At 44.3% G+C, this 22,427-nt stretch overlaps 1 protein-coding gene across 1 annotated transcript; it reads right to left on the bottom strand.

Moving 5' to 3' along the window:
- Positions 1-5,185: 5,185 nt before the first annotated feature.
- On the bottom strand, positions 5,186-9,405 carry MC3R (melanocortin 3 receptor). The gene has a single exon (XM_073607246.1). The coding sequence runs from the start codon at positions 9,019-9,021 to the stop codon at positions 8,050-8,052; it is 972 nt and encodes a 323-aa protein (XP_073463347.1). The 5' UTR covers positions 9,022-9,405; the 3' UTR covers positions 5,186-8,049.
- Between the last annotated feature and the right edge of the window lie 13,022 nt (positions 9,406-22,427).

Below are 22,427 nucleotides of genomic sequence, written 5' to 3'. Positions count from 1 at the left end.
GCAGGATCAGCAAAAAAAAAAAAAAAAAAGCCTGCTGGTCCTGCCAGTAACACTTCCTGTCTTATAGTGACAACGCTCACTGTATTGTATCCAAGAAGGTGCAGTGTTGTCACCCAAGACTACAAACGCCTCCTATATATACACAAAAGTCAGTGCTACTACCCATACACCACATAGATAGCAGAGCTCCCAGGTGCTCGATCCACAGTCGCTGGCTGAGTAGCGTAATGTAGAAAAAAATGATCCTCACTCTGGTTGCTGCCCTTAAAATTCCTTCATTTTATTGAATAGCCACAGTGAACAAACGCAGATTAAGTCAGTTGACGTGTTTCAGCCTATAAGGCCTTAGTCATAACCACCATGGTTATGACTAAGGCCTTTATAGGCTGAAACGCGTCAATTGACTTAATCTGCGTTTGTTCACTGTGGCTATTCAATAAAATGAAGACATTTTAAGAGCAACAACTGGAGTGCGGATCATTTTTTCCTACAAACACCTCCTCCAATTACATGGGAGGGGGGGGGGTATTTGTAGTTCACATAACAGACCATGCCCTTAGCATGAAAAAAAAAAGAAAACAAATGCAGCCACCACATCTTTGGACTCGGTAATCTGCACCATAGTATGTTTCTGCATTGAGATCCACTTTAAAAAGACCAAAAAGGAAAGAATTGAAATACGTTCGGGGTGTACAGGCACTGTAATGATTGATGTAGGCTGGCAGAAATGAAATTGCGAATCAAAGCTTGTACACAATCGATCTCCGAACCTTCCGTACAAAGAAAACAATGATTGAACAGTTGGGAGACGATGAAAAACGACAGACGGGAAGCAGAATAAAGAAGTTCTTTTCAAAGCTTGAAATTAAAACGATGAGCGAATTTTAATTGCTGTGATGATGAGAACTTTGTGTCTTCTTCATCACGATCTGCACTGAATAAGATCATTCAGAAATTAATGATCATAGAAGTATTGTTGAAAAAAAAAAAAAAAAAAGAGGCGAGCGGCAGTCTGAAAGGTGCTGTCGGACTACAAGTCCCAGTGTGGCTGCCATTCCAAAAGGCTACAGATTGTAGGAGCAGAGCTATTCATCTTGTGAAACTGCATTTACATTAGTTCTGTACAAATGAGGGTCAAAATCGAATGTTATTAGGCTACTTTTTTTCCAGGTTGAATGTTAAAAAAAAAAAAAAAAAAAAAAAAAAAGTGGATCAGGAAAATACTTCATCGTGGCCACTAGATGGAGATGATGACCATAGGGTATAAATGTAAAGCTTGGAGTGCCGCTTAAGCTAAAGACGAAATTCTTTCCTTTGATCTTAGGAGGGCCTTGCTATATTGATCAAAGAAATCACATGTAAAAGAATGGGATGGAGATAGTACATTATGGCCACTAGATTGGAGCTGACGATCAATGCAAATAAGTGTTTATTTCCTAGGACAATTTCACATTATTGCCACTAGATGGAGCTGATGATCATAGCAAATAAGTATTTATCTCTTAAGACAATACCACATTATGACCACTAGATGGAGTTGGCGATCAAAGCAAATAAGTATTTCCTATGACAATTTTCCATTATGGCCACTAGATGGAGCTGACGTTCATAGCAAATAAGTATCTCCTAGGACAATTCCACATTATTGCCACTAGATGGAGCCGACAATCATAGCAAATAAGTATTTCTTAGGACAATTCCACATTATGGCCAAAAGATGGAGCTGACGATCATAGCAAATAAGCATTCCCTAGGACAATTCCACATTATGGCCACTAGATGGAGCTGACCATCATAGTAAATGGGACAGATGCCACTCTCCCAGCCAGCCCATGTGAGATAAAAATGAGGAATAGACTCAGCCTTCGCTTCTCCGCAAACCACATCCTTTGATGCGTTTCGTCCCGGTCACCGGCGCTTAGTTATAGAGGGCCTCTATGACTAAGCACTGTGGGCAGGGCGAAATGCGTCGAAAAGCGTCGGAGGGCATGATTTCCAGAGAAGCATAGGCTGAGGCCGTTTCAAATTTTTACATCTCATGGGCTGGCTGGGTGAGCGGCATCCATCCCATTCTATAGGATATAAATACTTATTTATGCTGATCATCAGCTCCATCTAGAGGCCAAAATGTGGTATTTTCCTAGGAAATAAACACTTATTTACTATGACTGTCAGCTCCATCTAGTGGCCGTAATGTGGTATTTTCCTAGGAAATACACACTTCTTTCCTATGATCATCAGCTCCATCTAGTGGCCATAATGTGAAATTGTCCTAGGAAATGAACACTTATTCAATATGATGGTCAGCTCCATCTAGTGACCATAATGTGGTATTTCCCTGATTCACTCAGAGAAAATTGACAAATGACATTCGATTTTACCCCCATCCATGCAGTTTCATAGGACGAATAGGTCTGACAATTTTTTTAAAATACACCTTTATGTGTTGTACTCTGAATATTTAAACCATTCTGGTTCTACCCAAAAAATTATAATACGATAAATATTTAAAAAAAAAAACAATCATTTTCTTGTTTGTCCATGACTACCCGTCCCCCTCTCGGCCAGCCCAAATTTGCCGAAGACCACTCCCACTTTCAATTAACCCCACCCACTGGAGTATGATAGCTGGAACATGTTGGAGGTAGATGTTTTATCATCATCATCATCTTACATACATACATGTTTATTTTCCTAGAATAAAATAAATAGTATTTTTTTTCTATATTGTATACTTTTCATTTTTTTATATGTTTATATTTTAAAATATAATAAATATGACTTTGCATGTCTGTGAGCCATTTTCAGACACCTGTAAAAGAGAACCGGTCACGAGTCTGACGGCTGTCTCCTCCCATGACTGCCATTCAATGTTTCAGGCTGCAGGAGCCTGGCTCCAAGGCACAAGGCTAGTTCCAGAGCTGTGCCATCCTTCTGGGGTGGGATCTCCCTGCCGGAATTCCAGACTCTGTTCATCTCCTTAACTAAAAACCGAGAAGGGATGGTGGGAACCCCTCATAATGGGTACAAAAGGGGTACAGACCTGGGAACTGAGTACAGGGATGGTGGGAACACCTCGTAATGGGCACAGCAGGTGTACAGACCTGGGAACTCAGTACAGGGATGGTGGGAACACCTCGCAATGGGCACATCAGGTTTCCAGACCCGGGAACTCAGTACAGGGATGGTGGGAACCCCTCATAATGGGCACAGCAAGTGTACAGACCCGGGAACTCAGCACAGGGATGGTGGGAACACCTCGTAATGGGCATATCAGGTTTACAGACCCGGGAACTCAGTACGGGGATGGTGGGAACACTTCGTAATGGGCACAGCAGGTTTACAGACCAGGGAACTCAGCACCATGATGGTGGGAACTCCTCATAATGGACACAGCAGGTGTACAGACCCAGGAACTCAGCAAAGGTATGGTGGGAACCCTTGATAATGGGCACAGCAGGTGTACAGACCCTGGAACTCAGCACAGGGATGGTGGGAACCCCTTATAATGGGCACAGCAGATGTACAGACCCGGGAACCCAGCATAGAGATCTCATCCTATTTATTTAAATTGGCTGCCCTACATGTGACAGACTCAGAGGACCCTAATGCACCTTTTCACACAGGGGTTGATTTACTGAACCTGGAGAGTGCAAATCCTGGTGCAGCTCTTCATAGAAACTAATCAGCTTTCCATTTTTTTTTGCTTAATTGAACAAGCTGAAGTTAAAAGCTGACTGACTCCCATGCACAGCTGCACTAGATTTTGCACTCTCCAGTATTAGCATAGCATCCCCATGGTCTTTGCGCAGCAAACCTCTGCAGCCATCTTCCAATGTCATATAACCCCTTAAAATACATTGTCCATCTTGCCTGTCCCATTACAGCCCTTAGTATTCACTCCAACGTATGGCTGTCCAGGATTTGGCCATTAGAAGTTTCTTGAGCTGTCCATTGCTGGCCCTACAAAAGTCTTCTAACTTATTTGAAAAGCTGGTAAAGAAATTGGAACAAGAAATGTCATTGAGGAGTTCATTCTCTTCAGAACAAACCCTGTTTTCAGATTTTTTGATGAGCTCAACGACCTCTTATGGCGAGACTGGTATTCAACATGCACGTGCCACTTAAAAAGAAACAGCGAGATCATTTTCTTGGTCAAGATGGTCTTCCAATGACAAGATGATGAAAGTGTTTGTAATAACCCTGATCCAAAACCCCAAGAATCCCATTCACACCTTGAGAAGAAGAGACACAACTTGGTTAACGCAATTTACAAGAGTCTTAGGCGTCCACGCTTATCCAACACACAAGACATGAGATACTTAGTCGTGAAGGGTGCCGGAGATAATACCAGCCTGTCACTCTTTTGTCATTGGTACCCTCCTCACTCAGCGGGACCTTTTTGAGCGTTAAAAGTCATTGGCGTTGTACAGGGAATACAAATAGTTCTGTAATAAGTCCGATATCTGTCAGTAAGGTCCTGAAGGCTACATCTCCTCGGGGGTTTGATAATAAACTCAGCGCTCATAGAGTCAGCTACACACGAGGCACTTTGAAATTGTGATTTTGTTCCTTTTTTTCCCTCCAGGCGTGATAAATAATTCAGTACTTCCATAAAATTTTTATCCACGCATCAGTCTTACAAACGCATCCAAAGACTTATTTGCCATGGCACTATGATAATGATAGGACTCCCTGCAAATTACATCTTCAGGTTCATGTTGATGAAGAAACGGGATAAAATAACACATTGGGATTACCGTAAGTTATTTCCCTGGCATTGTTAACTGGGACATTCAAATTAACGTTTTTAGGAAAGACAATAAGTTATTTTCATGGGGATTCGGGAAAAGGCACCGAGGAAGCGGGGAGGTCATCACTTATTTGGTTCAAATGAACTTTTTTGAAATGACGATTACCATGAGTTATCTCCATGGGGATTCAGGAAAAGACACCAGGGAAGCAGGGAGGTCATCACCTATTGGGTTCGAAAGAACTTTTTTGAAAAGACGATTACCATGAGTTATCTCCTTGGGGATTCAGGAAAAGACACCTGGGAAGGGAAGTCATTAACTATGAAGTCCAAATGAACTTTTTGAAAAGACAACAGAAATTTACTGTAGTAAGTTTTTTGGGGGGGATTGTACAATGAACATACAATGGAATGAAAATGAAATGCAAACGCTTATCTCTGGTTGGCTCAATGGAAAGCCACAAAGCTTTATTAGTCATGATGAAAGGACAACACTTGGCTGCCAAAGTCCTGGTGACCTTTTTTAAAATGATAGTTTAAGAAAACAACTACTTGGGTGGCCCAGAAAGACAAATCAAATTTCAGGTTTGGAATGCAAATTGCAACATTTTGGCAAATTTTTCTTTCCAATTATGAAAGATTAGCCTCAAAGCGGTGAAGGAGTTGTAAGGCTGGCCATACATTAGTTTTCTCATACAATTTTCCTTTAGGCTTGGTTCCCATATGCCCGGCCGCGGTTTTTAAAAGGAGTCCGGTGCGGTTTCGTTCAAATTTTTACTTGAAATCGCACCTGAATTGGACTGAAGAACGCAGAGTACTACAGCCAGGCCTGGGCATATGTGAACCAGCACCATTGAAAGCCGGTTCGGCTTACATGTCATGCAAATCGGATGTGGTTCAAAAGGCATCCAATTCGCATATATGTGAACCGAGCCTTAGATTTACCAAAACCTCTCGTCAGAGAAGCCTATACCGCCCCCACCTAACAACTTCTTCATCAGCTCACCCCCCACAGCTATTACCTTCTGTTACACTTGACCCTCCCTCCTAGATTGTAAGCTCTAAGGAGCAGGGCCCTCTGATCCCTCCTGTATTGTATTGTAACTGTACTGTCTGCCCTCATGTTGTAAAACACTGTGCAAACTGTTAGCACTAAAAAAAATCATGTATAATAGTAAACAAATGACGACTATTATGACTATAAACGTAAACACTTTCAATTTATATGCAATCATGCAGGCACTTGTACTACATAACTGAAGGTAAATCTCAAGGGAAATTGAACAAGAAAATTGTATGATGTATGGCCAGCTCAAGCTGGCTTCTGGATGGCTCAATCAAAAAGCACACTCTAGTAGTCACCTTTCTAAAGGCATTGAGAGTTTCTTCAATGGAACCTAGTCAAGAAGGTTGGCCAGACTACAAAGAGACACCCGAAGCTATTTTTGTGCATTCCACTTTGAAGGCCCCATTAGAAATACTTAGATGTGGTTTATGAGGTTCTAGATAGATCACAAGGGTCCATCATCAGTCTTGGCCAAGAATATGGCTACCAACATTTTTTTTTTTCTCTCATCAACCCTTTAAAGTTCAATCTGCATTTGAAACAAATACTGGTTCTCGCTGGCAGTGTAAAAATATAATCACTTATTAAAAAAATAAAATAAATAAAATGATCCCTTTATACTCAGTGGGCTGTAGCGTCAAGATACCGTTGTCATGTTAGCTCAAATCAGATCACTAGACAAGCAACTAAAGCCCGAAGTACTGTACCAAAAAATATCAAAAAATAAACAATTTTTCTCTACTTAACCAAAAAGATAAAAAATAGACGTTCTTTAAAATTAAATAAATAAAAATACATTTCTATTTCAATATTTGTGAGGTCACATTTAGCAATGCAGGCACAGAACCGGACGTGAGACTGGGCTACCCTGCGGCAAGAGTAAGACAAGACCCAGCATGCCCAACCATTTTGCTGGCCGTGGTTGAATGTTTAGGCCACTTCCAGTGTTAAGATGTTCACTGGGCTAAATATAAATGACTTTTTTTTTTCCCCCCAATTGAACATATAAATGACTTTAGCCCTCGGGGGCCACATGCGGCACTTGTGTGGCCCTTGAAGCCCCTGCAGTCTGTGTTTTTCTCATCTCAAGTGCTTACTCAAGCCAGTGAGAAAAAAAAAAGAAGCAAAGTCTTTCAGTAGCTTTGGTTTATTTCTTTCACATGACTTTCTTTTTTTTTTTCTGTGCAATTTATATATTTTTTCCGTGCAATTTATATATTTTTTCCTCAGTATGTCTTTATGATTAATTTGTCTGCAGTCTAGACTGTCCCCAGTCTCCAACAAACTCCTATAGCATGTCTGACAGCTACGTTCATGTGTGGCCCTCTGGGTACATCAGGGGGCCACACTCAAAGCCCCTCATATCAAACCATTGCTGCTCTAGTGCAACCTGTTTTTGGGAGGCAGCTCAGCGTTTCCTGCAGACACAGACCGCTGGGATTTGTAGTACCACAAGCAGCTGCATAATTTGCAGATTGGGAAAAACTGGCTGTATTAGACCATAGATTTATTTGTTGGCATAACAATTAAGACTATGTTTTCCAAGAGCTCAAAAAAAGAGCCTGAGCTGAACTGTAATCAAAATGAGGATATTTTACAATGTTTACAAATAAAAAATAATTATTTATAAGCAAAGAGTTAGCATGATACAATGTATCACATTTGTATATATTTCCCTTTTTAAAATGTAGCAAATCAACATTTTTTTAAATTTTATTTGAATTCTAAAACTCATTTTCTCAAAAGTAGCAAATCAACATTTTTTATTTTGATTCTCAAACTCATATTTTATCAAATGTAGCAAATCAACATTTTTTCTTTAATTTTGAATCTCAAACTTATATTTTCTCAAATAGAAAATACTTTTTTTTTTTTTTTATTTTGACTCTCAAACTCATATTTTATCAAATGTAGCAAATCAACATTTTTTTCTTGCCAAGACAGTGCAAACCCACAGCCACCTTAAGATGGTCAAAATTAAGGAAATGTGACTGCTGATTGGTTGGTGAGGTTTACCAATTGTCCCTTTTATCATTAAATGTAATTTTATTTGTAAAAAAAATAAATAAATAAAACTAACAAAAATTTCAAACCTATTTTGTTTGTGAAGATGGCCAGACCTTGCAAAAACCCTTCACTGTGTTAAACCAGACCTAACCATGAATGGTTAAATGGACTGAATGTTATGAATGACCAACACAACCGCACGTGTTGAAGGGGAGGGGGGACTCTAACCGCACTTTCCAAAATTCATGCCGTAGCAGCATATGATCTCCTTGAAGGTCTTACGCATCTCCAGACTGCGGAAGGCGTAGATGAGGGGGTCGATGACAGAGTTGCACATGATGAGGATTAAGTAGGTGTTGAAGTAGGCACCATAGCAGATGCAGTAGGAGTTGGCGGGGCAGGAGATGATGAGGATGAGGTGCAGAAAGAAAGGAGCCCAGCACACGACGAAGACCCCTAAAAGGATGGTGATGGTGATGGCGCCCTTCATGCACGTCCGCTGCTGCACCACGCCATCCACGGGCAGGGCCGCGATCCTTTTGACATGGAGGCGGGCAAACAGGAACATGTGGACGTACATGGTGGCCATGAGGACGAGCATGGTGAAGAACATGGTAATGAGGCACACGATGACCGTTTTGCTCTCGGAGTAGACGATGAAGACGATCCCGCAGATGATGCAGGAGATCCAGATGACCATGATCAAGGCCAACGCTTTCTTCACCGTCATGATGCTGTGATAGCGTAAGGCGTAGAAAATGGTGATGTAGCGGTCTATGGCAATCACCAGCAGGCTGCAGATGGAGGCCACCAGAGAAATGCAGATCAAAGTGTCAAAAACGTCATCGAGCTGCTGGAGGAGCTGGTCCCCAATGTCCAGGTACTTGTTCTGCACGGCGATGACGATGGTCTCCAAAGCATTGGACACGCTGACCAACATGTCGGCCACGGCCAAGCTGCAGAGGAAAAAGTACATGGGCGAGTGGAGGTTCTTGTTCTTCAGGATGGCCAGGATCACCAGGATGTTCTCCAGCAGGCTGATAATCCCCAGGGTCAAGAACACCTCGGTCTTGATGAAGACCTGCTCACAAAACTCAATGCTGCTGAGGTTGTTGAGCAGGAGAGTCTCGTTGAAGTCCAAGGTGGCATTGAACTGGACAGAGTGAATGAAGATAATTGGATTGGATGAATTCATGACTGGAGTTTTTTTGGGGGAACTGTTCTCCAGGAGCCTCCTCAGATATAGAAGAAACAGAAATGTATTACCAAGCAAGTTTTATCCAAGGACCATTCCTGAAAACTGCTCACAGCTGAGCTGATGACCCATGCATGTCCACTTCCCATGGGTTTGTAGACCCCCCCAACATTAGGGAGAAGGTGCAGCAGCTCCCCTTAAAACACCTTTAGCAGCAAGTCTTTCCATGCTCCAGGGTGCTGTAGCAATCCACAGCTCGCTGCGTTCCCTCGAAAAGGACTGTCTGCTGCTGTTACAAGGCAAAGAAAATATATATCTCCAGATTTTCACATTCATTGATAGTTGAAACTCCTCCTCATGCTCCAGCACATTGAATCACCCACTTATAGAGCCAGCACAGTAGTGAGTGACAGCCTGGGAGAGCAGGTGCTTACAATGTCAACACTGGAGAAAAACAGGTGTTCTGGCGCCCCCTGCAGGATATTGTAAACGCTTACATAACCTTTCATTTTCTAAGTTGCTGTGGTGTATAAAAATGATTGCGCAGCTGGCTGATGTCTGTGACGGGAGACGTATCAGAATGATGGATCTTCTCACACAAGGTTGGAGAATTTTCCTGGCTTGGTGGCAATTTTAAAAACGGGTCGATAAGACGACAAAAAAAAAAATGTGTGCAATTTAATCTGTAAAGACGGTCGTCTAGAAAGTCTGACATATTTTCATCAGTCAAAGAGTTTGCTGGCTGAACCGCTGTACAGAATATACGATGTTTATCCACTTCAGCTCCGGAAGATTTACCCCCCCTCATGACCAGGCCTTTTTTTTTTTGCGATACACCAAAGCTTTACTGACAATCGCGTAGATGTACGACGCTGAACCCAAACAAAATTGATGTCCTTTTTTTCCCAAAAATAGAGCTTTCTTTTGGTGGTTTATGATCACCTCTGCAATTTTTTATTTCTTGCAATATAAACAAAAAAGGCCAACAATTAAAAAAAAAAAAAAAAACAAACAAAAAAAACAATATTTTCTACTTTCTGCTATAAAACACATCCAATAAAAAAAAAAAAAAAAAAAAAAGTAAAAAATCTAATTTTTTTATCACTTTAGGCCAATATGTATTCTGCTACATATTATTGGTAAAAATAAAATAAATAAATCCCAATAAGCGTATATTGATTGGTTTGCGCAAAAGTTATATTGTCTACAAATTATGGGATATATTAATGGATTTTTTTTTTTTTACCAATAATGGCGACGATCAGTGACTTATAATGGAACTGCGATATTGTGGCGGAAAATCAGACATCAACTGACGCTTTTTTGGGAACCAGTGACACTAATACAGTGATCAGTGCTAAAAATATGCACTGCCACTGTACTAATGACACTGACTGGGAAGGGGTAAAACATCTAGGGCTAGCAAAGGGTTAACTGTGTGCCTAGCCAGTGTTTTATTACAGTGTGGGAGGTGCTTTTACTAGGGGAAGACATGCTTTGCAAAGCCACAGGATCCATGCCTTCCCTACTGACAGAATGGCGACCTGCCTTGTTTACATAGGCATACTGGTGTTCTGGCCTCTCTGCAGGAGGACCGGCGGGTGCCAGCGGACATCGCGTCTGCTGTACCCTCCGATCGGCTCCCGCTGTGTATAATTACAGTGAGAGTGAGCCGCCGGCAGAGCGCATTCGAACCCCCTACCCGGAAGTGCAGGTATATATACTGTATGTGATCCTGTGCACAGTGGCAGCCCTGTAGGAGTGATACTGCCATAGGGCGGTCGGCAGGTGGTTAATATGTATGAGTGAACATTAACTTATGTGTGTTTAATTTGGATAGATAGAGAGAGAGAGAGAGAGAGAGAGAGAGAGAGAGAGAGAAACAGATAGACAGACATTGGATGGAAAGAGAGATGGATAGATAAGCTGGCCATACATTATTCAATTTCCTTTAGATTTCCCTTCGACTATGTAGTACAAAGACATGCCTGATTGCATACAAAATTGAAAGTGTTTAGGTTTGACCTCATATCATTTGGTTTTGGTAAATCTAAAGGAAAGTTGTAGAATAAAAATGTATAATGTATGGCCAGCCTTAGACAGACAGACAGACAGACAGACAGACAGACAGACAGACAGACAGACAGATAGACATAGGATAGGGAGATCCATACACACTTGTCAGGGCTGGGCTCAGCCCTTCCTTCTCTGAGCTGGCCACTCAGCTGTTGATGATATCCTTCTCGTCAGTCCTGCCTACTTAACCACTTCCCTCCCGGCCTATAACAGATTGACGGCCAGGAAGTGGTTCTGTTATCCTGACTGAGTGTCCTATGACATGACGTCCAGCAGGATAACATGCTGGTGCGCTCATTCCTTGGTTCGCGCTGACAGGGAGAGCCGATCGGCAGCTCTCCCTGTCATGGGGGGGGGTTGGGTCTGTGCTGATAATCAGCACATTGATTATCAGCACAGACCCCATCAAATGTACAAATAAGCTGCCAATCATGCCCAGTCAGTGCCCCATTATAACCCCCTGCCAGTGCCCAATAAAGTGCCAATCAGTGTCCATCACAGTGTCCAGCATTAACACCTGTCAGTACCTGCCCAATCAGTGCTGCCCATCAGTGCCATTTATTAGTGTCCATCAATGCCACCTGTCTGTGCCAATCAGTGCCGCTTATCAGTGCCAGTGCTGCCGGTCAGTGCCCATCAGTGCTGACTGTCAGTGCCCATCAGTGCTGACTGTCAGTGCCCATCAATGCCGCCTGTCAGTGCCCATCAGTACTGCATATCAGTGCCACCTATCGGTGCCCATCAGTGCCACCTTATCAGTGCCGACTCATCAGTGAAGGAGAAAACAAAATTTTATAACAGAAACAAAGAAAAACGTTTTTATTCTTTCAAAAATGTCGTTTTTTTTTTTTAGTTTGTTTAGCAAAAAATAAAAACCGCAGAGGTGATCAAATACCACCAAAAGAAAGCTCTATTTGTGGGAAAGTAAACGTGGGCTGTGCGAACACGCCAGAGCTCATCCTTAATCTCTAGAGACGCTCTCCTGTGTTCCTGTTAAAGACTTGCTTGGCTGACATTCCTACAGGCTCCAGATCCTGTTTGCTGTTATACTACGCTCATCTCTGGCTCCCTGACGTTTTGACTTGTCTGACTATCTGTTCCGGTTCCTGAACTCTGGCTATGTTTTGACTACTTTACTCTGTTTACCTTTTTTTTTTTTTTTTTTTTTTTATTATTCAACAAGTGTGATTTAACTGTACTTCTGTCTCAGTCTGATTCATGGTTTCTGACAGTACTGGACATTGAACTAATAGATAGCCAGACACTGGATAAATAAACAGACAGACGATAGTCTGTCACCCCAAACCAGTGGTGGCCCGTCCATAGGGGGTGCATGGGCGCCGCCCCCTCCAGGCAGTCACAAAAAAATGTCAAAAAAAAAATGTAATACTGGCCCTTTAAAAAAAAAAATTCAAAAAAAGGTCCTTAAGTGCACTGTGTTCGGACGCCAGACACAGTGCACTTATGGGAAGCGCCACGTCTATGCAATCACAAGATTGCAGACGCAGCACTTCATTTACGGGCATTTATGCCGCCTTGCGGCGCTTTCCGAAGCGCCAGGTAGCTTCCGCCCGGCGCTCGTAGTATTTATTACTACTGCCGGGCGGTTTGATTGACATCTCAGTTTGATGTCACTTCCTGTTTTCTCTCTCCCATTGCGCCTGGGAGAGAGGAAACAGGAAGTATGAGAGGAGCGGACCCCTGCATCGCTGCTGCCAGTGCCCACACAGTAGGAGAGGACACCACACAGCAAGGTAAGTACCGCTGTGCTCCCAGGGAGAACGGGGGGAGTTCGATGTGACACAGGCAAGGCTGTATTTGGTGGACACAGGCTGTATTTGGGGGACACAGGCTGGCTGCATTTGGGGGACACAGGCTGGCTGCATTTGGGGGACACAGGCTGGCTGCATTTGGGGGACAAAGGCTGGCTGCATTTGGTGAGACACGTGCTGCATTTGGTGGGACACGGGCTGCATTTGGTGGGACACGGGCTGCATTTGGTGGGACACGGGCTGCATTTGGTGGGACACGGGCTGCATGTAGTGGGACACGGGCTGCATGTAGTGGGACACGGGCTGCATGTAGTGGGACACGGGCTGCATGTAGTGGGACACGGGCTGCATGTAGTGGGACACAGGCTGCATGTAAGGAGGGATTCCGCTGGGGACACCTAGTGGCAGGCGATGTGGCTAGTGACACGCTCAGGGCTCCCACTGATTCTGCATTATTGTGAGTTGAATGATTTCATTTTATTTTACAATGTAATAATAGAAATAATATGCTTCAATCATCCTGACACCATAACAACCATGGTACCAGGATGATTGAAGTGCTAACACCAGGTGTTTGGAATATCTTTATCTGCTGATTGTTAAACTTTCTGGAATACACATATTTCTATTGTTGTGTAGGATCTGGGCCTGCTGTCCCTCCATCCCTCTCTTCCTCTCCCTCCATCCCTTGTCCATCTCAGATGCTAACCACACACCCCTTAGAGCCATGCCCACTATTTTGCTGAAACCACACCCATTTTCACCAAGTGGGAGGGGTCAAAAAGGAAGGCTGGGGTCTGCCCTCCCCATCCTAAAACTTCACCAGCCGCCACTGCCCCAAACTCGCTCATCCATGTCTTTATTGACCTTGCTTTGTGCACTGGTCCAAATCATTTGGTGGAGGGGGATTATGATGTGGGGTTGTTTCTCAAGGGTTGGGTTTTGCCTCTTAAGGCATCGGCATACCAAGACATTTTGGACAATTTCATGCTCCCAACTTTGTGGGAACAGTTTGGGGATGGCCCCTTCCTGTTCTAACATGACTGCGCACCAGTGCACAAAGCAAGGTTCATAAAGACATGTGACAATGTCTTGGTATGCTGACACCTTAAGCGTTCCCTTCACTGGAACTGAGGGGCCAAGCCCAACCCCTGAAAAACAACCCCACACCATAATCCCCCGTCCACCAAATGATTTGGACCAGTGCACAAAGCAAGGTCCATAAGAACATGGATGAGCGAGTTTGGGGTGGAGGAACTTGACTGGCCTGCACAGAGTCCTGACCTCAACCCGATAGAACACCTTTGGGATGGATTAGAGTGGAGACTGCGAGCCAGGCCTTCTCATCCAAATCAGTGCCTGACCTCACCAATGCCCTTCTGGAAGAATGGTCAAACATTCCCATAGACAACCTCCTAAACCTTGTGGACGGCCTTCCCAGAAGAGCTGAAGCTGTTATTGCTGCAAAGGGTGGGCCAACTCAATATTGAACCCTACAGACTAAGACTGGGATGCCATTGAAGTTCACGTGCGTGTAAAGGCAGGCGTCCCAATATTTTTGTTAATAGTGTAGATGTACATTAGATAGACAGTCGCATATATAGATCGAGAGATACAGTGCCTTAAAAAAGTATTCATACCCTTTGAAAAACTTTCCACATTTTGTCATGTTACAACCAAAAGCATAAATATATTTTATTGGGATTTTATGTGATAGACCAACACAAAGTGGCACATAATTGTGAAGTGGAAGGATTTTTTTTCTACAAATAAATATGTGAAAAGTGTGGGGAGTACATTTGTATAGCGCCCCCCGGAGTCAATACTTTGTAGAACCTCCTTTCTCTGCAATTACAACTGCAAGTCTTTTTGGGGATGTCTCTACCAGCTTTGTACATCTAGAGAGGACATTTTTGCCCATTCTTCTTTGTAAAATATCTCAAGCCCTGTCAGATTGGATGGAGAGCGTCTGAGAGTGCCAGTTCACACATATACAATGCGGGAATCAGTGCGATTCCAGTGCGGGTTCCCGCATCGCATACAACTCACAGGCAGTTCACACTGCCCTATGCGAACCGCTGTGGGTGACAATACAAAGTTATTGACACCCCCAAATCGTTTTGCAGTGCAAACTGTGATTTCGGACAGGAATCGGATCGCATGGATGTGAACACCCATGCGATCCGATTCTAGTTTACACCGAAAAAAGGGTACTGCACCATTTTCCATTCCATTGTAGCTCTGGCTGTATGTTTAGGGTTGTTGTCCTGCTGGAAGGTGAACCTCCGCCCCAGTCTCAAGTCTTTTGCAGACTCTAACAGATTTTCTTCTAAGATTGTCCTGTATTTGGCTCCATCTATCTTCTCATCAACTCTGACCAGCTTCCCTGTCCCTGCTGAAGAAAAGCATCCCCACCACATGAGGCTGCCACCACCATGTTTCACGGTGGGGATGGTGTGTTCAGGATGATGTGCAGTGTTAGTTTTCCCCCACACATAGCGTTTTGCTTTTAGGCCAAAAAGTTCAATTTTGGTCTCATCTGACCAGATCACCTTCTTCCACATGTTTGCTGTGTCCTCCACATGGCTTCTCACAAACTGCAAACAGGACTTCTTATGACTTTCTTTCACCAATGTCTTTCTTCTTGTCACTCTTCCATAAAGGGCAGATTTGTGGAGAACACGACTAATAGTTGTCCTGTGGACAGATTCTCCCACCTGAGCTGTGGATCTCTGCAGCTCCTCCAGAGTTACCATGGACCTCTTGGCTCTTCTCTGATTAATGCTCTCTTTGCCCAGCCGGTCAGTTTAGGTGGACGGCCAAGTCTTGGTAGGTTTGCAGTTGTGCCATACTCTTTCCATTTTTGGATGATGGATTGAACAGAGCTCCGTGAGATGTTCAAAGATTGGGATATTTTTTTATAACCTAACCCTGCTTTAACCACTTCCCGCCCAGCCTATAGCAAAATGGGGACCGGGAAGTGGTTCAGTTATCCTGACCGGGCTTCAAATGACCTCCAGCAGGATAAGCTACGATCGTGCACCCTAGGGGACTGATTCAGTCTGACACACCACAACACCGATCTCGGTAAAGAGCCTCTGACAGAGTCCAATCACAGCTGATGACAATGTAAACTGGAAGAGCCGTTGATCGTCTTTTCCTCACTCGCGTCTGAAAGACACGAGTAGAGGAGAGCCAACCGGCTGCTCTTCTGACGGGGGGGGGGTTGTGTCTGTGCTGATTATTTATCAGCGCAGCCCAAACGTCAGTTCCCGCCCAGGACCACCAGGGATGCCCACAAAAGAATCCCACTAGGTATGCCACCCTGGACCACCAGGGATATGCCAATCAGTGCCCATCAGTGCCGCCTATCAGTGCCACTCATAAGTACCCATCAGTGCAGCCTTTCAGTGCCCAGTGTCGCCTATCAGTGCCCACCAGTGTCACCTATGAGTGCCCATCAGTACCGCCAATCAATGCCCATCAGTGCCGCCTATCAGTGCCACTCATAAGTACCCATCAGTGCAGCCTTTCAGTGCCCAGTGTTGCCTATCAATACCCATCAGTGCGTATATCAATGTCAATCAGTGCTGCATATCAGTGCCGCCTATCAGTGCCCATCAGTGAAGGAGAAAACATACCTATTTACAAAAATTTAATAACAGAAACAAAGAAAAAAACGTTTTTTTCAACATTTTCGGTCTTTTTAAATTTTTTTAGCAATAAATAAAAAAAGCAGAGGTGATCAAATACCGCCAAAAGAAAGCTCTATTTGTGGGAACAAAATGATAAAAATGTTGTTTGGGCACAGTGTAGCATGACCGTGCAATTGTCATTTTAAAAGCGACAACGCTGAAAGCTGAAAATTGGCCTATTGGTGCTTAAACTTCTCCTCAACTTTATCCTTGACCTGCCTGGGGTGTTCCTTGGCCTTCATGATGCTGTTTTGTTCACTAAAGTTCTCTAACAAACCCCTGAGGGCTTCACAGAACAGCTGCATTTATACTGAGATTAAATTACACACAGGTGGACTCTATTTACTAATTAGGTGACTTCTGAAGGCAATTGGTTCCACTAGATCAGTGTTTCTCAACTCCAGTCCTCAAGTACCCCCAACATTCAGGAACCGCAGAGATGATCAAATACCACCAAAAGAAAGCTCTATTTGTGGGGGGGGGGGGGGGGGGGGACGTCAATTTTGTTTGGGTGCAACGCCGCACGACTGCGCGATTGTCAGTTAAAGCGACACAGCGCTCGGTCATTAAGCAGCCAAATCTTCCGGGGCTGAAGCGGTTAACGATCCGTTTATAAATGTTTCAACCTAACCAAAAAAATAAATAAAATAAAATAAACTTCCTCCCAGCTGAAAATGATACAATCTCCAGTTGGCTTGACTTGTGATTGGTTTTATCTCAGCAGCCGGGACTTTGCTGCTATGAGCTGCAGCTGGAGATGGAGACTCCTTTAAATTGAGGAAGATCAGGAAAATGCTGAAAATAAAGTTTGCAGGCGAAAAAAGGTTCCAGTGATATTTCTGTGACAAGCGCACTCCACCATTCTTCACAACAGCAAATCCATTACTAGGAGAGTCTGGAGAGCCGTCATTACAAGTCTGATGCTGAGTCACCCCCGCCCGGTATAGGAAGCCCCGCTCTCCGCCGAACCCCTCCGCCTGTGTTATCCAAGCCTGCCGTTTCCATAGAGAACTCGCTTCTTTTAATGAACATCCTGTATGGATGGAAAGGACTTTCCTTCAATACATTATACACAGATGAACTGTATAGACCGGCGGTTCTCAACCCTCCTAGTGCCGTGACCCCCTGATAAAACTTCCCAAGTTGTGGGGACCCCTAACAGTAAAATTATTTTCGAATAGCGTGGGTTGTCAGCACCCAAGGCAAGATAAGTCTTTTGCTCCCCTAACCCACGGATATTGAGTGCTCCCCGAGTCCCTTCCACTCATACAGTATTAAAACCCCTCATGGTACATTTTAGGATGTACCCCTCTCTCTCTCTTTGTTCTCCTCTCTTTCCCTATTATCTCTCTCTATCCTAATTTCTTGTTTTTCCCCCCATCCCTCTCTCTAGCTGTCTTTCTTGCTCTTTCTCTCTCCTTTTTCCTCTCCCTTCCATGTGTTCTCTATTTTTCTTCTCTTACTCCTTGGTGGGGGGGTGAGGGGAATGGGATCAGTGGCAGTGATGGCGGGGAGTTGCAATCAGTGGCAGTGATGGCGGGGAGTTGCAATCAGTGGCAGTGATGGCGGGGAGTTGCAATCAGTGGCAGTGATGGCGGGGAGTTGCAATCAGTGGCAGTGATGGCGGGGAGTTGCAATCAGTGGCAGTGATGGCGGGGAGTTGCAATCAGTGGCAGTGATGGCGGGGAGTTGCAATCAGTGGCAGTGATGGCGGGGAGTTGCAATCAGTGGCAGTGATGGCGGGGAGTTGCAATCAGTGGCAGTGATGGCGGGGAGTTGCAATCAGTGGCAGTGATGGCGGGGAGTTGCAATCAGTGGCAGTGATGGCGGGGAGTTGCAATCAGTGGCAGTGATGGCGGGGAGTTGCAATCAGTGGCAGTGATGGCGGGGAGTTGCAATCAGTGGCAGTGATGGCGGGGAGTTGCAATCAGTGGCAGTGATGGCGGGGAGTTGCAATCAGTGGCAGTGATGGCGGGGAGTTGCAATCAGTGGCAGTGATGGCGGGGAGTTGCAATCAGTGGCAGTGATGGCGGGGAGTTGCAATCAGTGGCAGTGATGGCGGGGAGTTGCAATCAGTGGCAGTGATGGCGGGGAGTTGCAATCAGTGGCAGTGATGGCGGGGAGTTGGAATCAGTGGCAGTGATGGCGGGGAGTTGGAATCAGTGGCAGTGATGGCGGGGAGTTGGAATCAGTGGCAGTGATGGCGGGGAGTTGGAATCAGTGGCAGTGATGGCGGGGAGTTGGAATCAGTGGCAGTGATGGCGGGGAGTTGGAATCAGTGGCAGTGATGGCGGGGAGTTGGAATCAGTGGCAGTGATGGTGGGGAGTTGGGATCAGTGGCAATGCTGGGGGGAGTTCTGATCAGCCAACTTAGGTGCTCTTGATCAAGGTCATCTGCTGATCTGAGAACTGTAGTGGGGACTTTAAATGGCAACTATAATCACGGGTAGTGTTACTCATGGTGTCTCCGACTTCACTGCGCCTCCAGCTCTGTGGTGTCTCGCAGCAGTGACACCTATGCCGAAATCAGGACATAGGGTCTCCCTCCAGCCCCTCCCACTTCACATTACTCACCAGTCAGCTGACCTCTAGTCTCTGCCCCCCAGCCATGCCATGAACTGAATGGGCGGCTGCGAAGAGGCTGAGTGGGCGGCCGCGGGTTCCAGGAACAGCCCTGCTGGGCAGCCGCAAAAAGGCTGGGAGAGTGGTGCAGGCTTCGGAAACAGCCCAGGACTCGGTGACCCCTGGCAAATTTTCATTTGACCCCCAAGGTTGAGAACCACTAGAATAGACGATTGCCCTGACGAAGCAAATGAATGCACTCTCATCACCACCGCTGAGCTCGTACAGCACAATGGAGGGTGCCGGTGCTTTTCAGAACCACTCCATGCAACCTGCTGGTGACATAATGTGAACACTGCACTGCCGAAGCCCTACAAGCCTGATTTCAGCCTTTGGCTGGTGTGGCAGGAGTCTAAGAACGATTTCATGACTTTTGGTGGAATAGATACAGCATGTGAAGCATTGCAAGGCCTTTTCCCGACAGCGGCTTTAACATTCCTCCACCCACTCTAACACATATAGGACGATGCTGGTGGGTGTAGCAGATCCCTACACTCACAAAATATGAAGGTAAAGGGCAGCAATTCAAATTGGCCCTTTAGCCCCATTAATTCATAAATTCGTAAATTCGAAATTCGAAAATTCGTAAAATTCGACAATGCGAAAATCCAAAAATCCGAAATCCGTAAATTCGTAAATTTGTAAATTCTAAAATTTCTAAAATTCTAAAATTCAGAAATTTGAAAATTCGTAAAATTCAGAAATTCAGAAATGCGGAAATTCGACAATGCGAAAATCCGAAATCCGGAAATTCGGGAACTAGAAAAATCATGAATTCAAAAATCCGAAAATCTGAAACCCGGAAATTCAAAAATTCAGAAATCCGAAATCCAGAAACTCAAAATCAGAAATAAGAAAATTCGGAAAGATATTGGAATTTCCTTCCAAATTCGGCTGTTAGTGAACGTAATGAATACAAATTTATCCGAAGTTACAAATTATCCAAAATAATGAATGCCACATTTAAACAAATGGAACGGAACAAATTAATAATTAATAATAATAAAAAGTTTTTATTATTATTATTGTTATTAATTCATTATGTTCCATTCGTTTGGACACGGCATTCGTTATTTCGGATAATTTGTAAATTCGGATAAATTCTTATTTGTTAAGTTCACTAACAGCCAAATTTGAAAGGAAATCCCAATACCTATAATTTAATAGTTCGTAATAGTGAAGTTATTATTACCGTATTTATCGGCGTATAACACGCACTTTTTTCCCCTTAAAATCAGGGGAAAGTCGCAGGTGCGTGTTATACGCCGATCCCCTGCGATCCCGAGCTGTCAAAGTGTCAAAATCGCCGACCGCGATTTGAAAATGGCGCCGCCGGCGCCGAAATACACAGAGCGAGGACCGGCTCTGTGTATTTCGGCGCCGGCGGCGCCATTTTCAAATCGCGGTCGGCGATTTTGAAGCCCACAAAGCAGGGACAGGGGATCGAAGCCTGCACTGGGGACAAGGCTGCACTGGGGAAGGCTGCACTGGGGCAAGGCTGCACTAGGGAAGGCTGCACTGGGGCAAGGCTGCACTGGGGAAGGCTGCACTGACATGGCTGCACTGACATGGCTGCACTGACATGGCTGCACTGGGGCAAGGCTGCACTGAGAAGGCTGCAATGATCGGCATTTAAATGTAAGTTTTTTTCCCTTCAACTTCCCTCCTAAAAGTTTTTTTTTCCTTAAAATTCCCTCCTAAATTGGGGTGCGTGTTATACGCCGATAAATACGGTAGTTATTATTTCAGATTTTTGAACTTTTGGGTTTCGCTCTTATTTTCAGATTTTCATTCTTTTGAATTTTTGTTCCTTATTTTCAAATTTTCGAATTTAGGAATTTTTGAATTTACAAATTTCGAAGTTACGAAATATTTGGAAAAATTTGTTAAATGGGTTTTCGCTAATTTGGATATTTCCGAATATACGGATTTGTTGAAATTCGTAAAAAAAAACAAATTCGGGGCTAAACGAATGGCACATGTCTAGCTGTTAGGACTTGCTAGCCCAAATCCAGCCTCAGCTCCAGCTCGCTTTGATATTTCATCCCGATTTCAATACAAATCTCTGTCCAAGCCCCGGAGAAGGAGTTCCTCAGCCGAAACGCGTCGGTTCTATTTGATGCTCTCAAAAGAAGTTCAAGCGAACATTGTTTGTAACAGATGCGACCTCCCCCAACCGCGTGCCCAGAAGATGTTCGTCTGTTGAGCGATCGGACTATCGTTAAGACTAATGACACCCGGAAATCTCGTATTACAATCCGCTTAATCTGCAGCAAAGTTCTGAGAAAAGACATTTAAAGCACATTAGCCGCCCCTAGGACTAGCCGAGCGCTCTTCTCATGATGGATGTGTGGTGTCGTCACATCAATCTGGATAATAACCGCAGCCCATCCACCGCCGCCGCTAACGAGCAACGGCCAATCCTATTTATTTTCAGATGCAATCTATACTTCTATGAGGGAATAACAGATCTATAAGTCAAAGTGAAGACAGCGCCCACATCTGAATAGGAGGAAATAAATACTCCGCGCCCATAAGGCCGCAATTTATGTCATGGCGTGGAAATAATCCACACCGCCTGAATTGATTGAGATTAGGTTGGTAAAAAAAAAAATTCAATTTCTTTAACTAATTGTTTTCCATCTGCATTGTCCATGTAGAGAATTCACACATTCTGGTGTGTCGTCCTACTTTTATCTGAAGGTATCAAAAAGACCCCTCTTCCACACGGGAAGAGAGATGGGAGCTGGCAATTAGCCGACAGTTGAGCGGCCAGCTCAGAGAAGGAAGGGCTGAGCCCAGCCCTGACACTGCCTGCCCATCTACACTCGACTGCCGTCCGATCTGATTCACCAGAAGGGTGAGGGTTCCCCATCCGCCTATTTTTAATGGATCAGATTGGATGTTGGGGGGTGTCAACGGACACGTCCCGCCGCTCCATAGAGAAAAATGGAGGGTCCGGATCGGGTCTGCTTGAAAAACTGACCGGTGGACCCGATCGGTCCTCTACTGTGAAAGGGACCGAACACTAGAATATTATTTTTACTTTATTATTATTACTTTTATCTGAAATAATTGATAACTATGGAATACCATGTTGTTATTGTCACTTTTATCTGAGATGGTTATTAACATTAGAATATTATGTGTCACTTTTATCCAACATTTCTGATAACAGAATATAATTTCATCTGAAATGATCGATGCATTAGAATCATAGGTGTGTGCAGCCTTTCACCTT

This window comes from Aquarana catesbeiana, linkage group LG12 (genome assembly GCF_042186555.1).
Source record: "Aquarana catesbeiana isolate 2022-GZ linkage group LG12, ASM4218655v1, whole genome shotgun sequence".
Classification (NCBI taxonomy): domain Eukaryota; kingdom Metazoa; phylum Chordata; class Amphibia; order Anura; family Ranidae; genus Aquarana; species Aquarana catesbeiana.
The sequence above is the reverse complement of the archived record's forward strand: the minus strand, read 5'-3'. Positions and strand labels throughout refer to the sequence as shown.

What these genes read in the sequence shown, in the direction of transcription:
- MC3R (XM_073607246.1), bottom strand. Translation starts at nt 9,021, where the DNA reads ATGAATTCATCCAATCCAATTATCTTCATTCACTCTGTCCAGTTCAAT.